Genomic DNA, 26,025 nt, shown 5'->3' with positions numbered 1-26,025 from the left:
ACAAGAGAAAATTAGAGGGTGAAGGAGAGGAAAGTGTGGCAGAATGAGAGAATGAATTAATGATCAGGGAAAATAAGAAAAGAGGTAAGGACAATCAAAGGGGCTGTGGAAGCCAAATAAGAATGGAGACAAGGTAGGAAGGAGATGAGAAAGGGAGCGATGAGGGGGAGGAAAGACACAGGGGAAGGGAATAGGGAGGAGAGCGTGAAAGCATGGACGTAGATGAGATGGGAGTAAGATAGGGAGGTGAGAAGTTAAGATGGTAGAATTGCAACAACATGGGTTTCTGGGCAAATCACTTAATCTCCCTTTTGCCTACAAAAATGAATGTGTCCTTGTGTAAAATAACTGATGCTCATGTAAAGCGCTCCAATGCCTTGGGGTCGATTTTACGCTATAGAAAAACTGAAACAACAAAGAAAGTTCAACTTAAACACCCATAAGTAGGGCTCCAGTTATTAGTGCAGTAGGTGCAGTGACACTGAGGACCAGGAGGTGATTGATGCACTGCACCCCAGTTTTCTCTTTAGTTCAAGATCTACCTGAGAGCCCATACACCCTGACTATGCCACTTGGTAGCTGCAAACCTGCAGCTCCTGATCCTTGCAACAAGATGCTCTTGTGTCATATTTCCTCTTTGGGCGCTCATGTGTTCATGGTGCAGCACTGTGTTTGCAAAAGCACAATGTATTTGGCCTTTCCGCAGGACTGCAAGCCCTTCCCAAGGCACAAGTCTGGGGTACACGCATGTAGACTGCGTTCACCCACTATTTTCATACGTTTGACTCAGTCCACCCTTCAAGAAGAGGGCTCCTCTGAAATATGCTTAACTGGTCCTAGTGTTATTTTCAGACACCAGGACACATTCAGCAGTGCCTCCACTGGGCTTTCATATCCAGACTCCAGCAGGGTCCATAACAAAAGTTGCATATAAGGGACCATCAGGCCTCGTTAGGTTCCACTATCCTAGCTGGGAGCTATCTGAGCCTTGTGCCTAGAGGCACATGCAAAATAAGGGGAGGAATTAAAGGCACACAGCTTGTTATCACTTCACAAATACTTGAGAGGCATGTTATTTACTTTGTTCAATCCATGTATATAAGAGATGTGCGTGTTCTGAAAGTATGTCCGATGATTTGGTCCGTCCCAGTATTCACAAATACCATTTAAAATATCACTATTTTGTTTTATTTCTTTTATAGCCCTACTTATCCCATTGCATGATGTTGAAGCGCTTCAAGTCACACGTACACATTAGACATTGACAATAAATCATGTAAATGTGCAAGTCAATGTGCAAGATGTGTTGCATAAGTCAGTGACGGTTACAAGGTGTAGGAGTCACATTTTAGTTTAGTTTATAGGCTTATATAGCGCATGAATCACCCCTACAGGGTATCTCTGCGCTCGCGGATTTGCAGAAGAAGTTATTAAGGTGGGCTGGTCTAAAAGAGGACAGTTTTCAAGGCATTTCTAAATTTCCTGTGGTCTGGGCATTGTCTTAAGACAATTGGAAGTTGGTTCCATTTGAGTGGTGCCTGATTTGAAAAGGCCTTACCTCCTGTTCGTGATTTTTTGATCCTGGGGATTTTGAGCAGAGAATTCGAGCCTGATCATAGGTCCCTTTGGGGATATACTGATGGAGCCTCTGCCAAATAGGAGAGTCCATGTCCCCATATTGCCTTGTGTCAGGCAGCAGATCTTAAACTTCACACATTTCCGCACAGGTAACCAGTGTAGTTGGTGTAAACGAGGGAGCGAAGGTGATCTGTGAGAGGCGTTAAAAACTAAACGTGCTCCGGTATTTTGTACCAACTGAAGGCGGTTAAGAGAAGACTCGTTGGCTGCGATCAGTAAGGCATTACAATAATCTAATTTGCTCAGCACCAGGGTTTGGATCAGGGTCTTTCGCAGGGGATCAGGGAGATAGGGAAAAACTCTTCTCAGCAGGCCCAGCGCATGAAAGCATGAGTCAGCAGTATGGGTTACATGTTCTTTCATTGTTAGTCTGTTCAAGACGCACCCCTAAGTTCTTTGCCGTTGTTTTAGAAGTCTGAGCAGTTCCCAATTCTTTAGGCCACTCATCAGGAGTCCATAGTAGTGGGGCTTCTCCGAAGAACATGACTTCGGTCTTTCCGGCATTCAGCTGTAGGAAGTTATTTCTCATCCACTGTGAGATAGCCAGCATGCCGGAAGCGAAGGAGGATTGGGCTGTTTGGGATGTCTTATTGAAGAAGGTAAGTTGGGTGTCATCTGCATGGGATATTGGGACGAACCCATAGTTCTTCAGTAGAACCGCCAAGGGAGCAATGTATATATTAAACATGGTTGGGCTTAAACATGAGCCTTGAGTAACTCCGTTGGTCAGTTCTTTCGAATTGGACCGGTATGGGCCCAAGTTAGTGGTCTGGGTGCGATTAGAGAGGAAACTAGTCAACCATTGCAGTGGCACTCCCCCAATCTCGGCTTCCCTCAGTCTCATGCGCATGGTCTGGTTGTCGACCGTATCGAATGCGGCGAAAAGATCTAATAACACCAGGAGGGTAGGTTGGCCCTGACCTAGTGTAAGCCTGATGTTATCGGTAACGGCCACCAGGGCAGTTTCCGTGCTATGTTTGGAACGGAAGCCTGATTGAGATGGATCCAGGTATCCAGCCGATTCGATATGGTCTGATAGATGAATGTTGACATGTTTTTCCAGAACTTTGCTCAGATATGGTAAGAGGGAGATAGGGCAGAGGTTTGAGAGATCTTCCATGGACGTTTTGGCGTTTTTCCGGATTGGGATAACCTGAGCCGCCTTCCATGTTAGGGGTAGGTAGCCTTCCTTCAGAGATTGGTTTAATAAAAAACAGATGGGATCTGATAGTGTTTTTGCAAGAAAGGCTGAGATACTTGCAGGTAGGACATCGAGAGGATAGCCAGATTTTACTTTGCACATTAGTGTTTCAGTCTCTTCCAGCGATAAAAGAGGGAAATGCAACAGTGTTTTTTTCCTTGTGCTAGGAGGAGGTCCTGTTATGGTGTCTGGCAGCGGAGGACAGCTGGCTGTGGCGATCTTATTATGTCTTTCATAGCTCGCTGTGCTATATTAGAATAATTTGAATTTATGAACAGCAAGTAACAAAAGGATCTCTGTGCTAAAAGCAGTAACCTACTTAGCTACATTAAAAAAAATCTGTCATCTGCTTGTTAGATGATGTGCTCTGCTGAAGACTTATTAACTCTCTATGCTGCTTTGACTCAAACCTGGGACTAGAGAAAACGCAGATTTCTCAAGCAACAGTGTTACCCTCCAAAGTTATCTTACCATTATTATTGTTCCCTAGGATTTACTAGGCACACAAAGATCTTTGCAGCAGCTGCCTTAACCCCATAAGATATTATTGTAAAATGCAGAGTTTGCCACCAATTAAGCAGCATAGATTTACTGCCATGTTTCTCCCTGTTGCCAATTTCTTTGTGGCATAGCTTTTAAGAAGTAAATGTATAAATTAAGGCCCACATTTTGCATTAGGATTGTCACTTTTTTGCCACAACCCTGATGCAAAATGTTAATTTGTAATGTGCTCAGATGGACTTGTGATAGACCTCTGAAACATATTTGTGATGTGTTAAGATCTGATGTCACTTCTTGTTAGGTCATGGGTTGTGGTGCTGCAATGTCACCCTGTGATGTCATACTCCAAGATGTCAGTTGCGTACTGCATCACTTTGTTAGTCCCCCCACTTCTTTTTTTAAAGACTTTGGCCTGGCCCATCCCATCCCATATAGAGTGCAATAAGCCATTCCATTCCAACAGCTTTATTCGACAGATTAAGTCATAAAAGTATTTACAAACATACAGATAAAAATTAGTTAAATAAAACATCTGCAATAGTATATATATCATATAAACTGGATGGAGGGGCATGCAAAGGTAACCTTTAAAAATAGAATATGTACACTTGTCTTAAGAATTAATAAAGTCTCAAGTGCAATAAGTATGCCACACACTTCTTCCAGCGATCTCTAGATGGAAAATCATTTGGGCAATGTAACAGTGCCAGGAGGCCACACTCATCTAAGAACTGCAAACTATGCAGATGGCTCAGACAACTAAACGGATACATTTGTTTACAATGAACAGCACACGTTCTAAGTAATAAGTATGACTCCTGAAATGAGATTTCTGTACCATGATTTCAGTACGATCTATTTTCTGATCTGTTATTTTCAGGGCCACTGGAATTATACGGCAGAGGAAGACCAAATTTTGAGACAAGGCTGACTAAATTATGTGGCAAGAAAAGCCAAATTATGCAGCACATTTTGTAATTACTTCATTATGTTTTCATTTTTACACCTGGTAACAGTCAAACCCCCAAATATAGCAATAAGCAACTGAAAGATGACCACTCAACCTTTGTGAAAAGCATTCCGGTTCGCAGGAACACGAGTCCTCATATTTTTTCTAAATTGTGATCCCTTTGATTTGGAAACAATTTTTTTGCTAAAATCTGCAGATGATGCAGCTGATGATGGATTATGTGGTAAATGGGGCAGATCCATTATTATGTTAAATTTTGCTGCTGTCGCTGAATCGCATAATTCAGTGGTGCTGTTTGTCTGTTTGTTGTTCTTGGAGCTCTCCCCTAACCAAGTACAAGCCAAATTACTCTGTAGTTTCTGTTGTGACTTTCATTTCCTGTCATGAGAAAGGTTCTTGCAAAAACTACTAACCCCTCCACCACTTAAGCTCTTGAGCCATCTGTGGCCCGCTGCAACAACTTTGTGGATTTCTGTGATAGAAAATTCAGAGACATCCATATCGCACTACAAACCAGTGAACCTCCAGAAACGGGATTCTACCTTGCATGGCACTTCATTTGTGGTCTTCTTTCTCCCCCATTTCCGAACCAGACTTACACAGAACAATCTCCAAAGTGAAACCTTTGAATCACCTTCAGAATGCCATTCCATGGTCAGCAAATCTCTTGCCACACACCTACTTCCTCTATGCACCAACATGGTCAACTCCTGTTCAACAGTGTCTTTTTCCAGAGCGACTAAAAGTGGGTCAAGTCTCTCCTCTCTTACAAAAACAATCTCTCGACCCAGAGAACATGAACAATTACCGCCCAGTCTCCACACCTACATTTTTAGGCTAAGTCATTAAAAGTCACGTTGCTTCCCAGCTCACCTCACACATTCGTACAAACAACCTCCCTAGACTCTTTCCAATCAGGTTACCACCAGGGCCACAATACAGTAACTACGATCCTCCAAATTGTCAATCCTCTACTTCGGGAACTCCTGCCTCCTGGTCCTTATGAACTTGTCTGCTGCATTCTACACGGTCGACCACCTTCATACTCTGAAACAATGCATAGGCTGTGGAGGCACAGTCCTCAATTGGTTCTCCTCTTAACTAACCAGCCGCTCCCAAATTGTGAAAATGGGTAGCTTGTTCTCGAGACCAGTCAGTGTTCATCAAGGGGTCCCTCAAAGCTCGATCCTCTTGCTTGCCCTCTTTTCAATCACGCTTCAAAAGATTCAAAATTGGGAGTTTAACCATCATCTAAAACTCAAACCAAATAAAATGGAATTTCTTTTGAACTCTCCTCCGAAAGGAAAAAAAACCATGTATAATAATGTATGGCCAACTTTCCTGCCCTGGATGGGTGCCCGGACATTGTCCAGAGTGTTAGATCCCTTGGTATCAACCTAGACTATCATATACACCTTCACAGGCACATCACAGCCATGGCCAAAAGCACCCTAGACCAACTCAGGCAGCTGTGGGGCATCAGGCAATTGATACCAGAACAAGATCCCAAAACAGTGGTGCAGTGTCTAGTCCTCTCCCGACTTGATTGCGGAACTGCCCTTCTCTCAGGCATTCCCAAAGTTCATCTAGGCCCACTGAGAGCAACACTACATGCTGTACTGTGCTTTGTGTTTGGTCCCAAGAAATGTGACCACATTTCCCCAGCCCTGCTAACCCTCCAATGGCTTCCCATTGAAACTCTAGCTCCATTCAAAGCTGCCTGTATTGCACTCTTTTTCACCCTCCTATCTGAGTGAGAAACTGAATATCTCTGGAGCAAATAAGGATCCCAGAAATTCCCAATCCCTGCTACTGGTAATCGCCACCTTCAGTTGAGAACAGAACATGAGCCAGACATTCTCCAGTAGTGTCACACAAATCTGGAACTCCTTACCCCACTCCCTTCGCCCAACAACCTGTATAGTCCCCTTCAAAAAGGACCTCAAGCCTAGGGTGACCAGATTTTGAGAAGGGAAAACCTGGACAGGCCCGTCATAAAAGTAGGTCTAAAGCCTTTAGCCTTACTTTTATATCTGGCCTGTCCCGATTTGTTGCCTTGCAAATGTGTATACTTGCACGCAACCCATCCCCCACCATTAGCTATGCCACAACCTCTACCCTGAGACCCCCTTCCCTCCATCCCCACTCTGTCTTCCAGTCTGCTTCAGCCGACCTGCTGCCTGAAAGAAACAAACAATTTACTTAACCTCTTCAATGCTCATGACGAGCTGAGCTCGTCATGAGCCACGGCGCTCTAGTGCTCATGACTAGCTCAGCTCGTCATGGCCCGTGGAACGCTCAGGTGCGGGGAGAATTCCCCCGCTGTGCTGAGCGTTCCACGGCAGCTAATGCACCTGTGATGAGCTGAGCTCGTCATGAGCACAGGAGCACTGTACTCGTCATGAGCATGCGGGCCCTGTGCGCGCCCCCCTCCCCAGCACAGCGGGGGATTAACCCCCCCAGCGAAGGGGTTAAGGAGAGCACACCTTTAAGGATGACTTGACCTTTCTCTCAAAATCCGGGACATAAGCTCGAAATTAAGTAAAGCGTCGGGACACCGAGACATACCTTGGAAAACCGGGACTGTCTGGGGAAATCCGGGACGTCTGGTCACCCTTCTCAAGCCCCTCCTATTTGACGGACACCTGCTTTAATGGCCCTTGACCAGCTGCGGCTGCTGCAGGTATGACCGATGGGGTTGAAAGGGGGGGGGGGTATTTCGAGAAACTAACATGAGTGAAAATTAAATAATTTAATTTTCCCTTGTGGTCTTCTCTCGAAATCCCCCCCACCCGGCCCCACCACCCTTCCCTGCAGCCTGCAGCAGCCATGGCTGCCCTCGACCATACCCAAGTACTCTATCCAGTAGACAATCTACCTTCACTCTGTATCCCCACCATCTTCATGAATGGCTGAACTGTATAAGTCTCTTGTCCAATGGCTGCATCGTGTCCTGGACGCAGCTACCGATGCAAATGTCTGAACGTTATTATTGTAACTGTAACTTGCTGTACCCTTGTATTATGCTACAGTTGTAAAGTGCTCCGATGCCTTTGGGCTATGTATGTGCTATATTAAATTGGGAACAAATAAATAATAAAAAAGCAGAGGGGCATTACAAAGGCCCTATTGGAGGAGGGTCGGGGGTGTATTTCAACGCTACCCTGGAGTTTACAATAAATCACACAGCCACGCGTCTAACCCTAAGCAGTTGTCTTCGTTTGCCAGGCATATCAGAGTTTGAACTGCCTTGGCACACATGGCATGTAGCAGATCGGTGAGCTGCCTTTGGAAGGAAGTCTGTCATTTTAATATGTTTAAATGAAAGGAAAAGACGTCGTCGTAATCTCCAAGGTACACGTTGCACCCTGCGCTGAGCCAGGGGGAAAAGGACAAACTGCATCTCAGACGGGAGGATGGAATGCACATGACGCTCGCGGCTCGTTTTGAAGCCCGGTGCGGCGGCGATGTGACCATCCCTGGCCCGCTGGAGAGACGGCAGTAGTGGCCTTCCTATTAAAATGTTACCATAATTAATTACCGATGCCCCGCGACAAATAAATGAACCGAGACGCATGTGCTGGCGGACGCGGTGCTGCTGCTGCTGCCTGAGGCCCCTCCCTGGAAGTCTGGCGCTGGTGCCTGCCTCCCACCCCCGTCCCTCCCCGGCAGGCAGGCCCGCCCGCCTTCCTTTCCTGTGCTCAGATTGCAGCGGCAGAGGCTGGCCGGGCCGCCGTATCTCAGGGCTTCCAGTTCTGCCAGCACAGAAGTACTTTTGCGGCGGCGGCTGCGGGGCCATCTGGACGGGAAGCGCCTCCGCAGAATCCAAAGTATGCCGGCGGACTGGGCTCGCCGGGCCCGGGTGTGAGAGAGGGAGAGAGCCAGCCGGGGAGCAGCCGCGGCGGCGCAGGGGGCCATGGAAGACGGCCTGCCCGACCTCCCCCCGGGGTGCCACTCCAACGCGCTCAACAACTTCTGCAACGGTGAGTACGGCGTGCGCCGAGGGCCGGCGCTGCCGGGGGACATCTTGCGTGATGCACTGCTTCGGAAATACGGAACCAGGGTCGGCATTGGCATATCCCCTCCTTACCACATACCAAGAGCAAACACTGCTCCTCTTAGTGCTGTGCAATGCACAGGAGCTCCTGTTTCTACGTGTTTGTATAAGTGCGTGCCGGCCCAGAATTCCATAAAATAAGATTTAGAATAGTCGGAGGGAGTTTTCAAAAGAGATGTTTTTTTACACATTTTGTAAAAGAGGAAATGTGCGTCTGGGGCTGACACAGGGTACTTAGATGCTTATCATGCAGAAAACGTGATCACCGCGGGGAAAGGATATCACGCTTGTTATTTTTGGTGGCATTTTGCGGTTCTTTTTAACCTTAGTAACCAGGGTCGTAGTTACCGATAGTGCAGCAGGTGCACTGGCGCCGGGACCCAAGCAGTTGCACCTCAGTTATGGGTGACCTTTATTGCCCAAGGTGGGGTTTGCCGACATATTTCAGCTGTTTGCTTTGTGCCCCATAGTTTGTAACCCTTGCATGATTGTACTTTTTTGCAGAAGTGCGCACTGCCTGCTTAGGAGTAAACATCAGTGGCAAAGCATAACCGGGACAGCAGATTGTAATATTCTTTCAGTCGCCGTGCCCGGCATGCTTTCAGTGAGTCACAGCTGTTTGGAACTAGCCTGCGCCGAAACATTGCGCAAGAATCGTGCAGCGCACCGTCCTTTTGTCTCCACCACATGTCACTGAAATGCGATCCCCTGCCCTGTCTGCTGGGTGCTGAGTCGAGTCTGGGTAGACACTCCACGCAGTCCATCGTATTTCTTCTCTTTAACCGCCCACAGGAAATGCAGGCCATGTGCTTATTTTTTTTTCTAATCCTCTCTGTGTCCCGACGTGCTGCAGTCAGCTTGCGCCGAGGATGCAGTGACATGTTAGCTTCTCTCGTTAAGTTTTGAAGCAAAACTGGCGAGTGCCCGCTGAAAGGTGGAGGGGCAATTGATGAATCGCCCAGGGTAATCCAATCGGCCAGTTTGCTGGCTCCTAATTGAGTGGGAACAGAGATGGTGAAATGTTTGCTCCGAGTTAAAACACCGAATATCTCGTGCACGAAGTTCTAAAGTTTCGGCTAATTCTTCCAGTGCGCATATCTTTGTACCCTATACGACGTGCCAATCTAAGCGTACACTTAGCGAACTGTTGACAGGCATGCAGCCTTCTGATGTGTGTGTTCAGTACTGTGTTGTTTTCTGTTCACCTGCTTAATGCATTATTCTGCCTGGCTAAGCCACACGCTCGCAATTTGCATTTGACTTAATGATGCAGGCGGAGAAACAGGTTCGTCAAGGATCACACGTGGCATGTGTACTGTAATGCGGGGGCGTTGGGCTTGAGATCCAGACGTCGTAAGTAAGGTATTCACTACCCCGCCCCCTCGTTGACCCTCTGATTCTTGCTGAGTCAAATAGGAGAGCTTTTGTTATGCCCCAGTAAGCGGTTTCCTGGCACGGGTTCGATAGCGCCAGGGGACGGAGGAGGCCGGACTACGGACTCTCGCAATCAGTAGCAGCAAAAAGCCCGTCTTTCTCGGAAGCCCTGATGAGCCATGCCTGGCTGGGCGTCTTTGCAGATTTTTATTGTGCAGACCCCCTCATCCGATAAATGCACACACGCAAACTTTGGCCGCCCCTGAAAGGGGAGGTGTTTAAAGAGAGGCGGAGGAGTACATTTACCACAGGCAATCCATTCTAGTAAAGTGTGTTCACAAGAGGGACGGAGTTTTATTATTTATGTATTCATACATTTTTAAATAGCGCGGGCATTCATCCGAGGTACTGGGGCGCTTTACAGTAAATCGTTACATAAGATTCAAAATAGCAGATCGGTAATAAGCCATAAAATTACAGTTCGAGGACGTGGGTAGGAGCGGCGAACAGGTGAACAACTGGTGAGTTCAAATAAAATGGACGTAGGAGAGGTTCGCTAAGAGGATATTAGATGTGAGAGCAAAGTGTCTAGGGTTTTAAACTCTGTTTTGAAGATCGCCCGTGGGGCGGTGGCATGTAGGTGATGGGTGTCATATTCTTGTCCCATTTCCTGGGAAGGATTAGACCGTAAGGGTTGGAAGGCGGAGCACCAGGACTTGTGCATATCACGAAGGCCTGGGACCTCCAGACAGCTTAGGTTTCTCCGCTCGGTAGTGAGGTGTGAATGTGTGTCGGGCCGCCTTGTATTTGGCCTGGTTTCAATGCGCATGCAGCGAACAGTGACCAGAATAGGTGAGACATGGGCTTCTCTCTTTGCCCAGAGAAGAGAGATGGGTCTCGGAGAGACCAGGCAAGAGTTACAGTAGTACATTTTGGAGAGCCATGTAATAAAAACATGCTTACAAAGTCTAAAGTCTCAAGTCTCCCTCCTAAACAGGGAGGGGCTTCATGCACTCTACCCAGGAGCACGTGCAGCTATGAATGCAAACTATACTTAAGGATTTGAGTGCGAGCTGGAGGCCTGGACACATATTTTTTGTCTTAATTCAGACCATTATAGGAGGGGGATGGGAATCTATGGTGTAGGGTTTTAGCGGTACTCCAGCCCAACACCCTACCTACAGCATCGAGGTCCATGCACAGTGGATCGTGTGTTTCACGTGGCAGAAGTAAAGCACCAGAACAGGAAAAGTTCACATTTCAGCGCATCGTCTGACACTTCACAACCCCCAGTTGTGACAGGAGTCTAGTGCGCCCCACGCTTTTAAAAGAGAAAACATGTCTATTTGTTGAACAAATGTGCTACATAGTTAGTGACTTGGGATCGGATTTCTGGCACATGTATTTTGTCAGCGGGGGTTGAGCTGTGTGCTTTTGCGGATTAAAGCCGCCCCGTCCCGCCCACCCCACAAAAATGTACATTCGAGTATTTGTCTGCATTATCAATTTAGCCTGTACTCGCACCTTTGTTGCACCCATGTTTCGGGTACTAATGCTTTTGACACGCATCCTAGCAGGTTCATTCGGTTATAGCTGTTAATTAGCTGTTATATGTGACACATTGATTCGCTAACGTGGCATGGCTGCGCCTGTCTGTTTTTACCTGTGCGGTATTTGAAGAAGAGTGAAATAAAGCAGTAATGCCTGTTGATGCTCTGCAGTGCCACATAGACTTTAAAAGAGCATCACTGCCGGCTCCCTGCTTCCTCGCTTTGCACGTCACTTCACAATTAATGCACGCTTTGCTTGGATTCATATGCTTTTAAATCTACCCATACTTGTTTAATTGACTGTAATCCCAGTTTCTGCCCCCTTAATTGTGATTGCTCAACCGTAGACCTGATGATCCTAATCCAATCCTGGTAATTCCGAGAATCTGTGGTTTAACTTCCTTTTTGTGATATTCATAATTAGTGACTGCCGGTAATTACATAGACTTGAGTTACATGGGTGGTGCGTTTTCTTGGTCCCAGTTTCCTAGTGAATTCCTGAGCTGTCTGCCAGTGGCGGACCTCCGGCCTGCATAGCCGTGGCCGCGCAGTAATTTGTGGCGCTTCTCATAAGTGTACGTTCTGTGCTCAGCAAGCACAGTTGAGTAGGCTAAGCGGGATCACCTAGGACACCCGTACTCTCCTGAGCCTCTACGTAGCTGTGCGTTGACTGACCATTGACTGCCTATTCGATCCTGTATGTTTCTGAACAGCAGTGGAGGTATAGGCCCAAGCCATTCCTATTTTTGTGCACCCAAAGAGCCACAGAGAAGCATTCACACACCTGCTGCTTGTGTCTTCCACAGATGTACGTTTGGGAGAATGCAAGAGAACATGGGTATAACTCCATTTAGGTTAACATAATGAACAGTGGCTGTGGAGCAGCTAATTGTGCACAATAGTTCTATAACCAGACAATTGGCCGAGCTCCTTAGTCCTCGTTTAGAAAATGATGCAGTTTTAGAATTTTCACAATTATTGATACACCAGCCTTTCTGCATTGCTCCACCATTTCGGGCATTATGTAGACTTGGTGTCAATTTTGAAGTAAGACATAATATACATGTCCCATTCCATAAGTATCTCATCTTGCGCTCAGTTTCCAATTGGTCCAAACTTGGGAAGAAAAGTACAAATGGCTTCCCGTAGAGATAGATCACAGTTCATAGCCCATATGTTGTTACCAGACAACAAACTGCTGGCCCAGGGATCTTCAGATTATCCATAAACTCAGAAGAAGCAGGCTGCAATAAAATCGGTGCCAACTGGAATATTGCAGCATTTTAGGAATTAAAAAAAAACAGCTTGTGACAATTGTTGTACTCGGTTGACTACTGCAGATACAGTGTAAGAAGGGCTCCCGTACTCGGTAGCCTTTTAAGGGCAAATTTGGTGGACCGATGTCAAGCTGACTCTGTGAGACTCATCGATAATTCACCCTGGAAGAAGCTTAGATGAAGGGAGCAGAGACGACAGGCCTCCAAAACCTAAGGAAACTAAGAGGAGCAGAGCCTAGCATCCTCTTTAAGACCAAATGTAAAGAGGACTGTGGAGGTGTTTGAAATGAAAGTTTACAAGATGCCTTCTCAAAGGTCCAAACAATATCCTGGAAACATTTTCCCTATCTTAACAGGTTCCCAGTTACACGCCTGGAAACCCTGAAATTGCATGAAAAATGGACATCACTTATGACAGCAAGGGACAGTACACTAGCACTAAATGAAGTCAGCAAAAGATGATGACACATTGAAGACTATTGTGATTGCAGACCTCTAGTGAAAGAGCTCTGCTCTTCAAGTAGTTCTGTTATGTCTAAAATATTTCAGGAGCAGGAAGTGCTCCCTGAATGGACTGATGCAGGAATCCTAAATCTGAGCGAAACCATGGTCTTTATAGTGTTTAACCAGCGAAGTGAAGTAACAGTCGTGTAGCCTTAATCCTAAGCGATAGGGAACATAACACAGACAAAACCATTTAAGGTGGGTCCAGCCTATGAGGATACAAGATGTAATTTCAGGGTATGCAAGTATCCAAGAGCGAGAGAATAGAAGTTAAGATATGACTGAGGAAAGAGTGATCAGTGAAAGAATAAATAAATATAAGGATAAAAAATAGATAATTGACCGTCGGTACAATCTTTGTATACTCTGCATCAGACTTAAATATGCAGGAAAATGAGCCACCACCTAAGGAAAGTATTTGGAACTGATGAAAGTAGACCTGGGCATGGTGAAACCTTTTAGATATCCAGCCCCTAGTCCATGAAACGCCATGCACACTTATGTTACTGACTTGAGGGCATGTCGTATAATGTGTTGGTGAGTAAATTTTGTAAACAAACTTTATTCATGTCTCTTTCCATTGCACTTAATGTAAGAGCCAAGGTTGTAACCCTTGCTAAGATCTAAATTATCTAAGATTATGAAACCGAAACAGAGTCGAAGGACTGAAAATAATCCTAGGATAAGAGTATTATCTTATACATTTGAGGGATGAGAGACCCTAATAGATGAAAAGTATAGGACATACCAAAATGTCATGGAAATGGTAATACATTTTATTATGTAAACTAGGAGTTACCGGATTTGTGTTGTTTCACTCCTTTGCTGTTACTTTGCACGTTGCTTTATTTTATCTTCCTTGTACTAACACATAACTGTAGTGTTTATGAACTGGTTTAACATTAAGTGATACATTTGTAGGCATATCTGCTGTTCATTCCATTCCCTTTCGTTGTGTTCTTGGACGTGCTGACCCCAACAGGATCCAAGATTGAGGTTTGCAAAGCTAAAGGCAGATTCTTTTTGCTCTGGAATTTTTCAGAATCCTTAACCAATTGAATTTTTTTTAACTCCTGCATCGTCTTATGCAGCCGATTTGAGAATGAGCCGGTAGATAGTAGAATTCTCGATTTTCAGCATGATGGATAAGGGCTGTAGGTAGGATCGCCCCAATGTGAAGTAGAGCACAATATTATGTTGAACGATTCAAACTAGTGTGTGAAGAGGGCAGGACCAGTGCAGAGCATACATTTATCTTTTTGTCACTTCCTCGCACATCTCATTTCTCTCCTTCTTCATTCGCCTCACTTCATACTCTTTTCGCTTTCCATCTATCTGCTTTCCACCTATTAGTACAGGTTTACATGCATCTCTGCTGGAGTTCTGATGGAAGCTGCTCGGTTCCGGATACGACAGGAGGGTTCCCTTGGGGCAGGGGACTGGTGGAAGCCATCCCTGGGCCTTTCTTCGTCCCACCAGGCCTTTTGTGGGTGCTGCCATTGTACCCATCTTTTCCCCTACCTGCTGCTTCCATGCCTTCTCTAAAGTAACCGTAGCACAGCCTGATGGTGGGCCTAGATATCTACTGCTTACAAGAGCGGTGCAAGCAGCACTGTTGCTCATGAGTTTGACCACATTCTTTCCCAGCTGGCACCGGAGATCTTATGAAAATGACATGCTTTTGCGCAAGTCATCATGCACGCGTGACAACAAAAATTAAGTGGCTGCTGCAACCGCATTTCACTTTTTTTTCTTCTAACCATGCTGCACAGCATCTACCTGAAGTTGTATATCATTGATAAAAGGCATTGGCTTAACCAATTAGTCCAGAAAGAGAGACCTATCGGCTTTGCCGATGATCGTTTTATTTCTTTTTAGTGCTTTGATAAGCAAAACTCCCATTCACTTACTAATTCACACTTGTCCTACAAGTGCATTCTTTCCTTCTCCCGCTCATACTTACTTTAAGAAAATGACTAATTTGTCAACACTGAAGTGCCCTACTATTGTGGGTCAGTGGAGTAATGCATCCACTGCAGAAATCTGTGTTTGACCTAGTGATCACAGGTTCGAATCCAGCAAGGATTCTCCAGCCTTTCATCATTCCAAGGTCGATTAAAAGTAGTACTGTGGGTTTTGCGTGATCTTGACATATACAGATCTTCTGTTTGTAATGCCAGGTTGACACCCTAACACTTGTACAACAGATGATCTCCCATCGTGATTGAAAGTAGGGTTATGCTTACTACATGGCGTACCAGTTCCCGTTGTCTTATGAGTAATTGTTTATGGTTTAACAAATATCTGGTTAGGTTTGACTCTTGGATGAATAATGCTTGCAAACGAGTTAGCTATCACAAGATAAAGGTAAGGCTTTTGTGTGGAATGCTGCATCTGTACCTTACACAGTCTGTATCACTAGGGCTTTTTTGTTTGATCTTTTTGCTTCTGTGATGCTCTGGATAATGAGAATTAGAAGAAGATTAAAAAGGTAGTGGCTCTATTGTTAGGCGGCCAGATAGGCATGATATCTGCTGCTGACTCTCTTGGAACGAAGGGACAGGTCTATGGACCAAAGCGGGTTGTTGTATTGGATACCGATTCCTTGGCGGCGTTGCATGCATGTTGATCTGTGAGAGACCCTGGGACACCTTGAACTCTATAGTGAAGAGAAACAACTTGTAAGATAGACATAATAGGATCTTCTAGCTTGCTCTTACCTTCCTTCCCACAGGAATTGATTGATCTACTGTGAAGGCTCTGTATGGCTTCTCAGTTACCATCACAATGTCCAAAAGATTGTTGTAGATTGCAGTGTTTTGTAGAGCAACAAATACTGTTGAAGACCCCTAATGTGGCTGCAGAACTTTATCCACTGAACTTCATTTTTATGCATTGGAGCAGTCAGAAGTCCAGATGTGGGTCCCTTGCTTCCTGTGCCCCAAGACCCAAGTTATACATCACCGGCAAGGCCTAAAAAGGCTAAAACCAATCTTGGATCACCTGTGTTATCTTCTAGAGGGAATTTCTCCTGGCAGTTTGGGGTGGACTGTTTCCAAGAGGAGCAGAATCAGTTCTGGTTTACATTAAGCCTGTCTCTGTTTGGAGTGACACAGTGGGCAAAAAACAATGGATTGAACTACCATCCGGAAAGATTGCAAGTGGTCAGACTATTTGCAAGCATTCGTCCATCCGCTTTTGTGTGCAGTCAGATACGAGGTCTTTGATCTCCGCAACAAGTCAAAACTTAGGATCTTCCCTAAGATGTGCTGTACCGTATATCTCACGTTGCCTTGAATGTGAAAAAGCCTTGTGCTCCAAAATCAAGAATGTATACGAATCTGTTCGGTCATTACCAACAGAAGGGCCCCAGTACCGAGGCAGCTTGGTACCTTTTAAGAGTACAGAATAGAAGCCAAACTTCTGCATTATGAATGTTTTTGGGGTGTCTGAATTGGTATGTGTAGTAAATGACTTCTCCACTGTCCTCCACTAGATAGACTGTACTATGACATCTGTGACATCATAGAATGCCTGGGTGACTCTCTGGCTCACAGTATCTCTCTCTACCTAACTGTGGCAGTTGGTCAACGCAGGCTGAGCTGCTAACAGCTGGCTCCTGGTGGGGTTTTCCTTATCTGTACTTATTAAATTTACTTGTCAATCTGACTTGGAAGAATCTTACAATAAAGAATCTTACTTACACAGTTGGACTGTGCATCATTCATTTACCACAGTACTCGTACAGCTGTATGTCCTGAAATCAATCGTATGACCAACTGTCACTAAATGTAGTCTTGCCTGCACACCATCACCACCACCACCTCATTATTTTTTTGTGGTTGAATTTGAGCCTTTTTGTACACAATCACTGGCTTAATTCTTGTTAACTATGAAAATCAACGAGTGTGTATAATTGAGTATACAATAAATTTAAAAACTATAAAGGCACTTTTGAGTAGCAGTATGAGAGTGTGTAAAGTAAACACTCGGTATGTGCTTGAAGGTGTTACTTTATTTGTAGTACATACGACACACCGGGCAGCGCTCCGGTCACCAGCTCAATCTCATTCACAGTTCAACTGTCACTACAACCTGACAACTGTCCGATAAGCAACAGGCCATCTGACGTAATCTATGCTAATGGGGTCGCGCGGCAGGGACGGGAACATGCAGAGGACAATAATAAGAGGGAAGGGTACCTACGTCACTCTATGCAAATGGGGGTCGCGCGGCAGGGACGGGGACACGGGAGATATATGCAGATTAGATAAAGTGCCAACGTAACACATCTCCTTCCGTAGGAAAGGAATGAAGGAAAATAGAAACACATATAACAATAGTAACCTGAGGTTATTATACTACAAGAGTCAATTAATAATGCGGCCAAGTCATCACGGGTAAATGATTATTTTCCACGTAGTCATAATCTGCGTTTAGTCCCAACACAACATGTAGTTTTAACCCATTAACCAATTCACACGCAGTAGTTGCTGTTAACGAGGATAGTTTGTTCCGTGTGGGCCAAAACCAAGTTAAATCCATTCCCACAGGTGAATGAATGAACTGACCAAAAGGATGCGGTTGAGTCAACTAATAACCAGAACTTGTGCTCAAGCGCAGTTCCAAAATGCAAAGAGTCACTTCCCACGTATCCTTCCAGGCGTGGGCATTGTATAGTTTTTAGTGTCATCTTATTCTCTTCCTCTAATTCCACAGTGTGCCACTAGCTACTGTAATCCGTTTCACTATAGTATTCTAGTCCACCATTACTTGTTCCACTTCTCCGCCTAGATGTGTGGCAGCTGCCTTAGGATCCTTTTTCTTTGGAAATTTCCTGAACCATGTTACGTTGCGTCTACACCTACTCCTGCGACTGGTTTCCTTCTCATGATCTTGATCAGCATCGGGCCCAACATCAGTTCTCTTGTTGTACACTGTACCAGAGCCACTTGTAGATCCAACGGTACGTGCCACATCAAAGACCAGTCTTTCTTCTGTTTCCTTCAAACTTGTTCTACGGAAGAATGTGGTTGAGACTTCTGTGTCACTGAACACATTTTCTCTTCTGCCTTCTATGAGCCACCTGTTCCTCCTTGACAGAACTTTGAAATGCGAACATAGAACCTTATCGTGTGCCTCTTCACTTTCCCTATCAGACACATCGCTATATAACCAGTCCCAGTACTCTCCTTTCACGTTACTCTTTGATTTATTCAGACTCTGGCCATCCCCTCCTACTAGGCCAATGTCATCAGCACATTTCTCCCTTGACATAGGTTTGTACTCGGCCTGTGCAGTAGAGCGCCACGCTTTCTCATTTTTGAGGCGGGTAGACTTGCACGGGTCCTCCTCTGCCCTCGTAGTTGGTGTTATCACTCCTGTTCCCTTATAAACCAGTTCTACTTTTTCCACGACATCCTCCTCACTGGTCTTTTCGCTGAAACTTTTACTTATATTTCCTTCAACATCTTTTCCCCAGGATGTTTTAAGATTTCTTTTGGATTTGTCATCTGCTGCATCTCTTATCCTCTCATTCCTCTCAACAGCCCTTTTTCCGCCGACATAGACCACAGATGGCTGAGTTCTCACCCTAAACATTTCCAACTTGGTACATTTTCTTCTCTTGTCAATTGTCATCCTACTCATGGGGTTTGTGCTAGTGGGATTTTGTGTCAGTCCTAATTCCATTTGTTTGTCCCATCCTAGTACAGAGAACTCTTCTTCTGAAATATAAACTTTACTCCATATACTTCTCTTCATGTAACACAATTTCATCTCCCTACATCCGGACAAGATAATTTTTTCACCAGTGTATGTTTCCAGGGACGTATCTACTTCTTCCAATTCATTCCCTAGAATCACAGCCAATTTATTCTTCCATATACTTTTGCTTACTACTGTACAAATTGACCCGGAGTCAACGTTAATGTCAATATCTACACCACCCATACTGATGGTATACTTATGTTTATTTTCATTTTTGTTCACAACCATTTCGACATCTCCTTCTTCTCTGTATATTATGTTCCTTTGTGCATGACTATTCTTTACTTGCTTATGATGTACATCTAAAACATGCATGGCGTTCTCAAATACATTTCTGTCAGTTCCCTTATAGATTTCCTTATCTAAGTTATAGTACACTTTCCGTCCACCGGCTCCTAAACTGTGTAACAATACTCTCACCTTCTCCTCTGGTTTTAAAGGTTCTTCTTCCTCATCAAAAATGGATATATAATTGTTAAAATATTCCTTCCACTCCTCCCATTCTGCAATATTAACACCACCTCTTTTCATAAATGGCTCTGGTGGCGGTAACTTATTCATCATGTTCTTTTCCATGTTAATATCACAATCAATTTCTGATCCAAAAAGAAAAATATACTATTGACAACCTAGATGATGCGCTGAGTTCTGTTGTTCCTTCTCGCAATGTGAAGCACAGTTCGCCTTCTCCTCACCTAGCTCATTTAGTTTGCTTTCCTCAGTATTTACTTAGCCGTGAGTTTTCAGACTTTTCACTAAACTTTTGTGTATTTAGTTTTTAAATATTTCTTCCTTTCATCCTTTTATGTATTTACTTTTATTTTCCCTTTGAGAATCAAGAAACTATTCGTAAACCTCCTTTTTTTTTTCCTTTTGAAGTGCTGCTCGTAAGGTTACTACTCTTATTCACACTTATCTTCTCTAACACGCTTTAAATGAACTCTTTTTGCTTAATAATTCGATTTAATTATTGCCTGGAGTTCTCGTGTGAAGTTGCGATTTCAGCACTCAGCAGTAAGGTGGCGCTTCTACGTGACGTGCGTCGCTCCCCCAACGCGCCACCAAGCTGAGGAAAGTGCTACGCACGAGGAATGCCGCCAAAACTTCTATTCGTATCACCCTCTTGTACCTGAATCTGCTGCTTTAAGGTAGAATATTTATTCCTTTTATCAATGTGGTTTAGTTAAGTTTCCGCTGAGGAGAATCAGACTTATTTCTTTCAGGTAGTTTACGCAATTGAAGGGTTCCGCCGCTCTAAATGTGCCTCACTTTAACTCAAAACACGGCTAAATTCTCATTTGCTGCTCCATCCTTAAGAGTTCCTTAAATTCAATCATTGACGTTGTGGAGAATCTCACTTCACACACTTATACCTTATGATATTATCATTGGTTTCACAATGGATATCTGAGGAGAATTTCACTTCAAACGCTTTTGCGCGCTGATTTACTTCAAATTCAAAATGCGGTTGCAGTGAACAATATGTCCTCTGTTACGCTCACTTCTCCTCAAATTAGTCACCTTGGCTTTTCACATAAGTATTGTGCAAATCCCAGTATTAAGCAACTAGGGTTCCTTAAATCACCTTATACTTTCACACGATAAATCCAAGTCCACTTTTTTTTACACTGGTCACACTTCTTATGGATGACATCCAAGGCTCACTTTTCAACTTCAAAATTGCGGTGACAGCGATTTAAAATCGTTCCCTGCTCCGCTCAAATCACCTCATTCAGCTTAAACTGCTCACCTCATGAACTTGCGCAGATTCCAGTTTCCTTGAACTCGGGTCTTACTTTTCTTCAATATAATCAAAATTCACAAAACGCCCAAGGTTCATTCAGAATTCACTGGTCAAATTACTTCGCAATAAGTCCAAGGGAATTATTTCACCTCACTCAAATTTCAAAATGTGCCGGAAATCACGGAGGCTGCTCTTTTTCTTCAACTCATACACGTTTAACGATGTCTTCTTTTTAAATTTTCTCACGTGGTGGGTTCTCCGGCGTGCCGTCCTCGTCGCCAAATTTGTAAAGTAAACACTCGGTATGTGCTTGAAGGTGTTACTTTATTTGTAGTACATACGACACACCGGGCAGCGCTCCGGTCACCAGCTCAATCTCATTCACAGTTCAACTGTCACTACAACCTGACAACTGTCCGATAAGCAACAGGCCATCTGACGTAATCTATGCTAATGGGGTCGCGCGGCAGGGACGGGAACATGCAGAGGACAATAATAAGAGGGAAGGGTACCTACGTCACTCTATGCAAATGGGGGTCGCGCGGCAGGGACGGGGACACGGGAGATATATGCAGATTAGATAAAGTGCCAACGTAACAGAGTGCAAATACGAAAATTGAAGGGAGTAGAATATCGAGAATTTCCACGAGTCTGATATTCTGAATATAATGGAGGTAACTCAGCCATTGTAATGCTGGCTGTCGGCAAAGACTGCCCCTTTGGGTACAGTTTGTTCAAAGCTTTGGAGATTAGTAGCGGAAGAGGATGTGGTGCAGCAGCCAGAGTTGCTGACTCAGAAGCTGGGGATCCGGGTTCGAGTCTGTGTCGGCGCAACATTCTGGGATTCTGGGCAAATCACTTAATCAGTAATCTGTAAAGCGCAGCAACTCGCCTGTGAGGGTCTCTTGGTGCTAAGTGGGGTGGGGAAGGGGTCTTCGGTTTAGTCGAAAAGCCACGTCTTTAAGTCCTTCCTGAATATCCCATAGACAGCGCCTGGATACCCTATTGGGTGATAAGCAGCGCTATATAAATCTACAAACCTACTTTATTGTTGCATGCCCATAGTGTCAAACACATGGAAGGCTACTCACACTATTCATTTGACACGTGCATACAAGCTGCTGTATGTCATTTATCGATGTTGGTTTTGTCTGGAGGAAGAATGGTATCCTAGACTAGACCCTGCAGGATCAAATAATGGCAGCTCAAGATGTGGTTCCAGTTCGACATTAAGCATTCTGTGGAGTGTGAGGGGGGGTTCTCCCACCGCAAAAAAAATTATTCAAGTGGTGGCTTTTACATCACATATTAACTGCCAATTGTTGAAAAAAGAGATCCAACTAAAATACTTTAAATCTGTCAAGAAAACATTAGAAACAAATCAAAAATGTTCCCAACCTCAAACAGGTCTGTTGTAAAATGACCACCGAGCCAAGCACATCCAACCAACGCCCTTCAACCATCCGATCCGTATCCGAACCAGATCTCACAACAAGCCATTATGTAGTTTTTCAAAATCAAGCAGCACTTTTTTTTCATTATCAAGGAAAGTAGGAAGGTGATATCTTGAATAGTTACATGAGTGGTAGATGTGGCTGAATTCTTCTTTAACCATAAGGACAACTTGGAAGTTTTTTTTTCCATTTTCATTGTATGTTTTTGTGTGGTTTCCTGTGAAAACTTATAGAACATAAATACATATTGTATTTGAAATTTAATGGAGTAAGTTGATTTTGTCCTCCACCCCAAGCTGAATGGTACTGTTGGACTAAAATTGAGGGAAGCCAGTCTGAGCTTTTCATTAGTGATAAGCATCAAGCATTGGCAAAGCTGCGAGGTCTGTGTTTATAGGGCCCGGATCCCCCAGCATGCTCCACGCCCGCCCAACCCACCAATTAATCAGGACTTTGAGAAAGGGTGGGTGTAAAAAGGCCATGTTTAATGACAACACTCATAAACATGACAAACATGATTATTAAAACACATTATCAAATTATAAGCAACATGTATTATTGAATCATATTATCAACTTGTATTATGCATTATTCAAACTGTATTTGCTCATAAATTCTTCTTCTTTCCCCCAGCACCAAGGGGCCCTCTGGTTCGCATCTCCCCAGGTTGAGATGCCCACGCAAGGTGCAACCCACCTGCGCCCATGAGCGATTGGCCCCAGCCCTCGGGTCCTTGTCCGCCATTTCCAGGGCCCCACCTCTCGTCCACCAGGCTGCCTAGGAGGCTCGTACCTGTCGTCCTAGCCTCCCCAGCCAGTGGCCTCCATCCCCCTGCGGAGAGCTTACCTTCTCTCCCCTCAGTGCTGGCCTAGGGAGTGCGCAAGGCGGACTCCCGTCCATTTTGTAAGACTAACACTGGTCCAATGTCTCTTTTGCGCAACACACCCCTCCAAACTACTGCCTTAAAGGGACGGGTGGGCGGGAGTTTCAAAGCGTTATCCTAAGGCGAGGGCAGTGAGGTCGAGCAGGGTGCGAGCAGGTCCGGTGCTGGCGAGGGAAGAGGCCGAGTTCTTTGTAATCTTGACTTAAATAGGTCACGGCCTCTGCCCCCACGCCCCACCGGACGTGTGTCACTCCCCTAATCCGGAAGAACTTCCTCCAGCCAGCCGCCCATAGGGCAGCCGGCCAGATACCCTGACCAATGGCGTTGCGTGGGCCGGGCCCTAAAGGCGGGCTCGTCTAGCCTCGCACTTTGTAAAGTGCTAACTAATGCAGCATTGATACATTAGAGAGACAGACACAGGAAGGAGCCAGCAGAAGCAAACCGAGAGAGCTCTAGTTGTACAGTAGTCCCTTATGCAGTTCAAGCACTAAAGCAGAGGTGGAAGGATACATTCAAACAGCCAATAGTATTAGGTGAGATATGTGTACTCTGCCTGGCTGAGCCAGGACATGCTTAACAAAGTTTAAAACGAATGGCTAAAAAAGGATGGTCCAAGAAAGTCAGTGTCTGAAAGGGATGGAGTCAAAGCCCTATCAATCTATATTATTAGCAGTATTTGTGAAACTGCGCTGGCAAAACCCAGACCTAAAAGTAGTGATATATCAATCTGTTCAAGTATTGCTTTGTTGCCATGCTTCATATAATATTTGCTTATGGTGAAACCAGTGTTTTCCACTTCACATTCCAGGCAAAAAATGGAAAATAGACCTGCTCTATTTTATTACACAATGCAAAGTTATTGGTTATTTTAGTTTGGAGTAAAATGCGTTCTCCATTCCATACTATGCAAATGGAATCCGTGTAACTTGGAAGGTAGCATTGCTTTGTGGTGATTCTTCTATTCCACCTCATGCAAATAAACGTATTCCATTTCCCCCCATTAGAATATGAAGGGAATATTAATTAGGGGTAAAACATGTTTGTTAAATTGCACATCAAATGTAATTTTTTTCTTCATATTTGGGGATGAATTAAACCAATGCAAGAATAAAGTTAGAGAGAACGGGTAACACTGCAGCAGACGAGGCCCGCGTAAGAACCGGAAGTGGTGCAAAACTGAACTTTTCCACTTGTGGCCCATCCACGTGCAACCCAAGGTGCATGGAACTGGCACAATTTTGCACCGCTGCCCGTAGCAGAAAACGTTTCAAGCAAAAATTCTATTGTACCGATCTTATACATTAGACATGATGAATTCGGCTTACAAAAGAAATTTGTCTAGAAAACCGCATTATTCCGGAGTTGTTAACATAAACTGCAGATCTGCCATAACCTATGGTGGGATTGTCAAGAATGCAGAGAGTTGAAATGTATTTTGATAAAGTGCAGCACAATAAAGGAACTTAAAAAAACACTGTATACTATTGCAGGAGCGCTCACGAGGCGCCATTTTATTTTTATTATGGAAATTTTGTTTTTGCTAAATTAGATTCGTGATTGGTGACTTATTGCAATGACTGAGGGCTGATGCCATGAGGATTCGCGATTTGTGACTTCTTGCAATGACTAAGGGCTGATGACGTGAAGGTATGAAATGGATCGTGGAGATTAGACACTAACTAGATTTGTATACATATATCAGAAACAGACTCATATCTTGCACAGAATTTTATAAAATGCATTTGCTTGGAAAAATGTTAGCAGACAATCCAAAATGAAGACACCACCCAAAACGATTATTTAGAGTGGGGATGATGCCATTTTATTAATATTTAATTGCGCTCTGGAACCTGCAGGCACGTTATAATTATTTTGAGGTTGATGTAGTGCTGGCTAGACCCAAAGGTATCATATCAGAGCGCCTTACAGGTTATGCGAAGATCAAAAGAAAAACATACAATATAGCATTGAGGTAGTCATCAGTCAAAATAAAAAGAGTGAATAATACAGTGTAGAGGCAATAATCTTGCTCTTAAAGAGAGCTATTCTATACAGCCACTCACACACCCGCTCACTGTCCAATACAGCCAATAACACAGCCACTCACACCTCCATACAGCTACGCCCATATATACTAACACATCAATACAGCTACTCACACACCCACATAGGCAGCAAGATATCCACTATGCTTACATATTAATGTGTAACCCAGAATGGAAGTTTATTTTTTTAACTCACCCTTTCCACTTGGGGGCACTGGGCCCTCCCTTCTTTTTATCTCTCTGTCACCTGGTCTCACCCAGTGCTTGAAATGGAGAAATAGACGTGTAGGTACTTTGCAGCAGAGTACCTGCTTGTTTCTGAGAAGTGCTGGTACTCTTAAATTAAAAGTATTATGTTTTTCTTGAGAAATGTAGGTACTCTCCCTCTCAAAATAAAAAAGTGTTGGTACCTGCCCATTAAAATCACTGGTCTCACCATAATTAACCGGACTTCCATGCCAGACCTGTTTTTGGCCCTCTGACGACCATTTGATCTCGCCTAATAGCTGCTCTGTTTTATTGCCTGCTTGGCGAGATAAATCCTCCCCCTCTGGTTCTTGGTAAACCATGACAGAGGTAGGGCATGGGGGTGGGGGGCATAGAAGATTAGTTTCCCTCTTCCTACTCGCCTCACTGACTCTAATCTGTCTCTTGTTTCCTTTTAGCGCTTGGACGCCCCCTGTATGCCTGTTAGTCTCTGGGTACCCTGACCAATGCATCCCTCTTCCCCGAGGTCCATGTGAGCAGGCAGGGACAAGCGGGGAGCACGGGGCTTGTCTCTGTGGCAAATCGAAGAAGTCTTGGCACCAACTTTGACCTTAGTAGCCATTTGGGCTGGCATGAATATACAGGCAGTACACATGAGTGATGGATGCCCCCGGGCACACTTGTGGTTGAGTGTGGTCCAGATTGGCAGATCAGGCACCCAGTACTATGCCCTGGGTCCCACATGACTGTGCCAACACCTGAAGGAGTAGGAAACACTGTTAAACACACACAGGGCTGGAGCGCGTGCAGGTGGACAGAGGACCAAGACGGATGGGCTGGTCTGTCCTCCA

At 44.6% G+C, this 26,025-nt stretch overlaps 1 protein-coding gene across 5 annotated transcripts in view; it reads left to right on the top strand.

The window, feature by feature from the left end:
- Positions 1-26,025, top strand: part of LOC147709252 (echinoderm microtubule-associated protein-like 4) — a 561,675-nt gene that overhangs the window by 410,684 nt on the left and 124,966 nt on the right. Inside the window, exon 1 of one of the 5 annotated variants that reach the window (XM_086927810.1) lies at positions 8,004-8,293. The exons of 3 other annotated variants lie outside the window; for them this stretch is intronic. In XM_086927810.1, coding sequence (XP_086783936.1) covers positions 8,227-8,293 — 67 coding nt within the window. In that variant the 5' untranslated portion in view covers positions 8,004-8,226. Of the gene's footprint in view, positions 1-8,003; positions 8,294-26,025 lie in introns of those variants that run through there. One more of the 5 variants, XM_086927813.1, reaches the window with a different exon arrangement.

Source organism: Lissotriton vulgaris, chromosome 6, assembly GCF_964263255.1.
Source record: "Lissotriton vulgaris chromosome 6, aLisVul1.2, whole genome shotgun sequence".
NCBI classification, from domain to species: domain Eukaryota; kingdom Metazoa; phylum Chordata; class Amphibia; order Caudata; family Salamandridae; genus Lissotriton; species Lissotriton vulgaris.
This window is presented reverse-complemented; position numbering and strand designations above follow the sequence as displayed.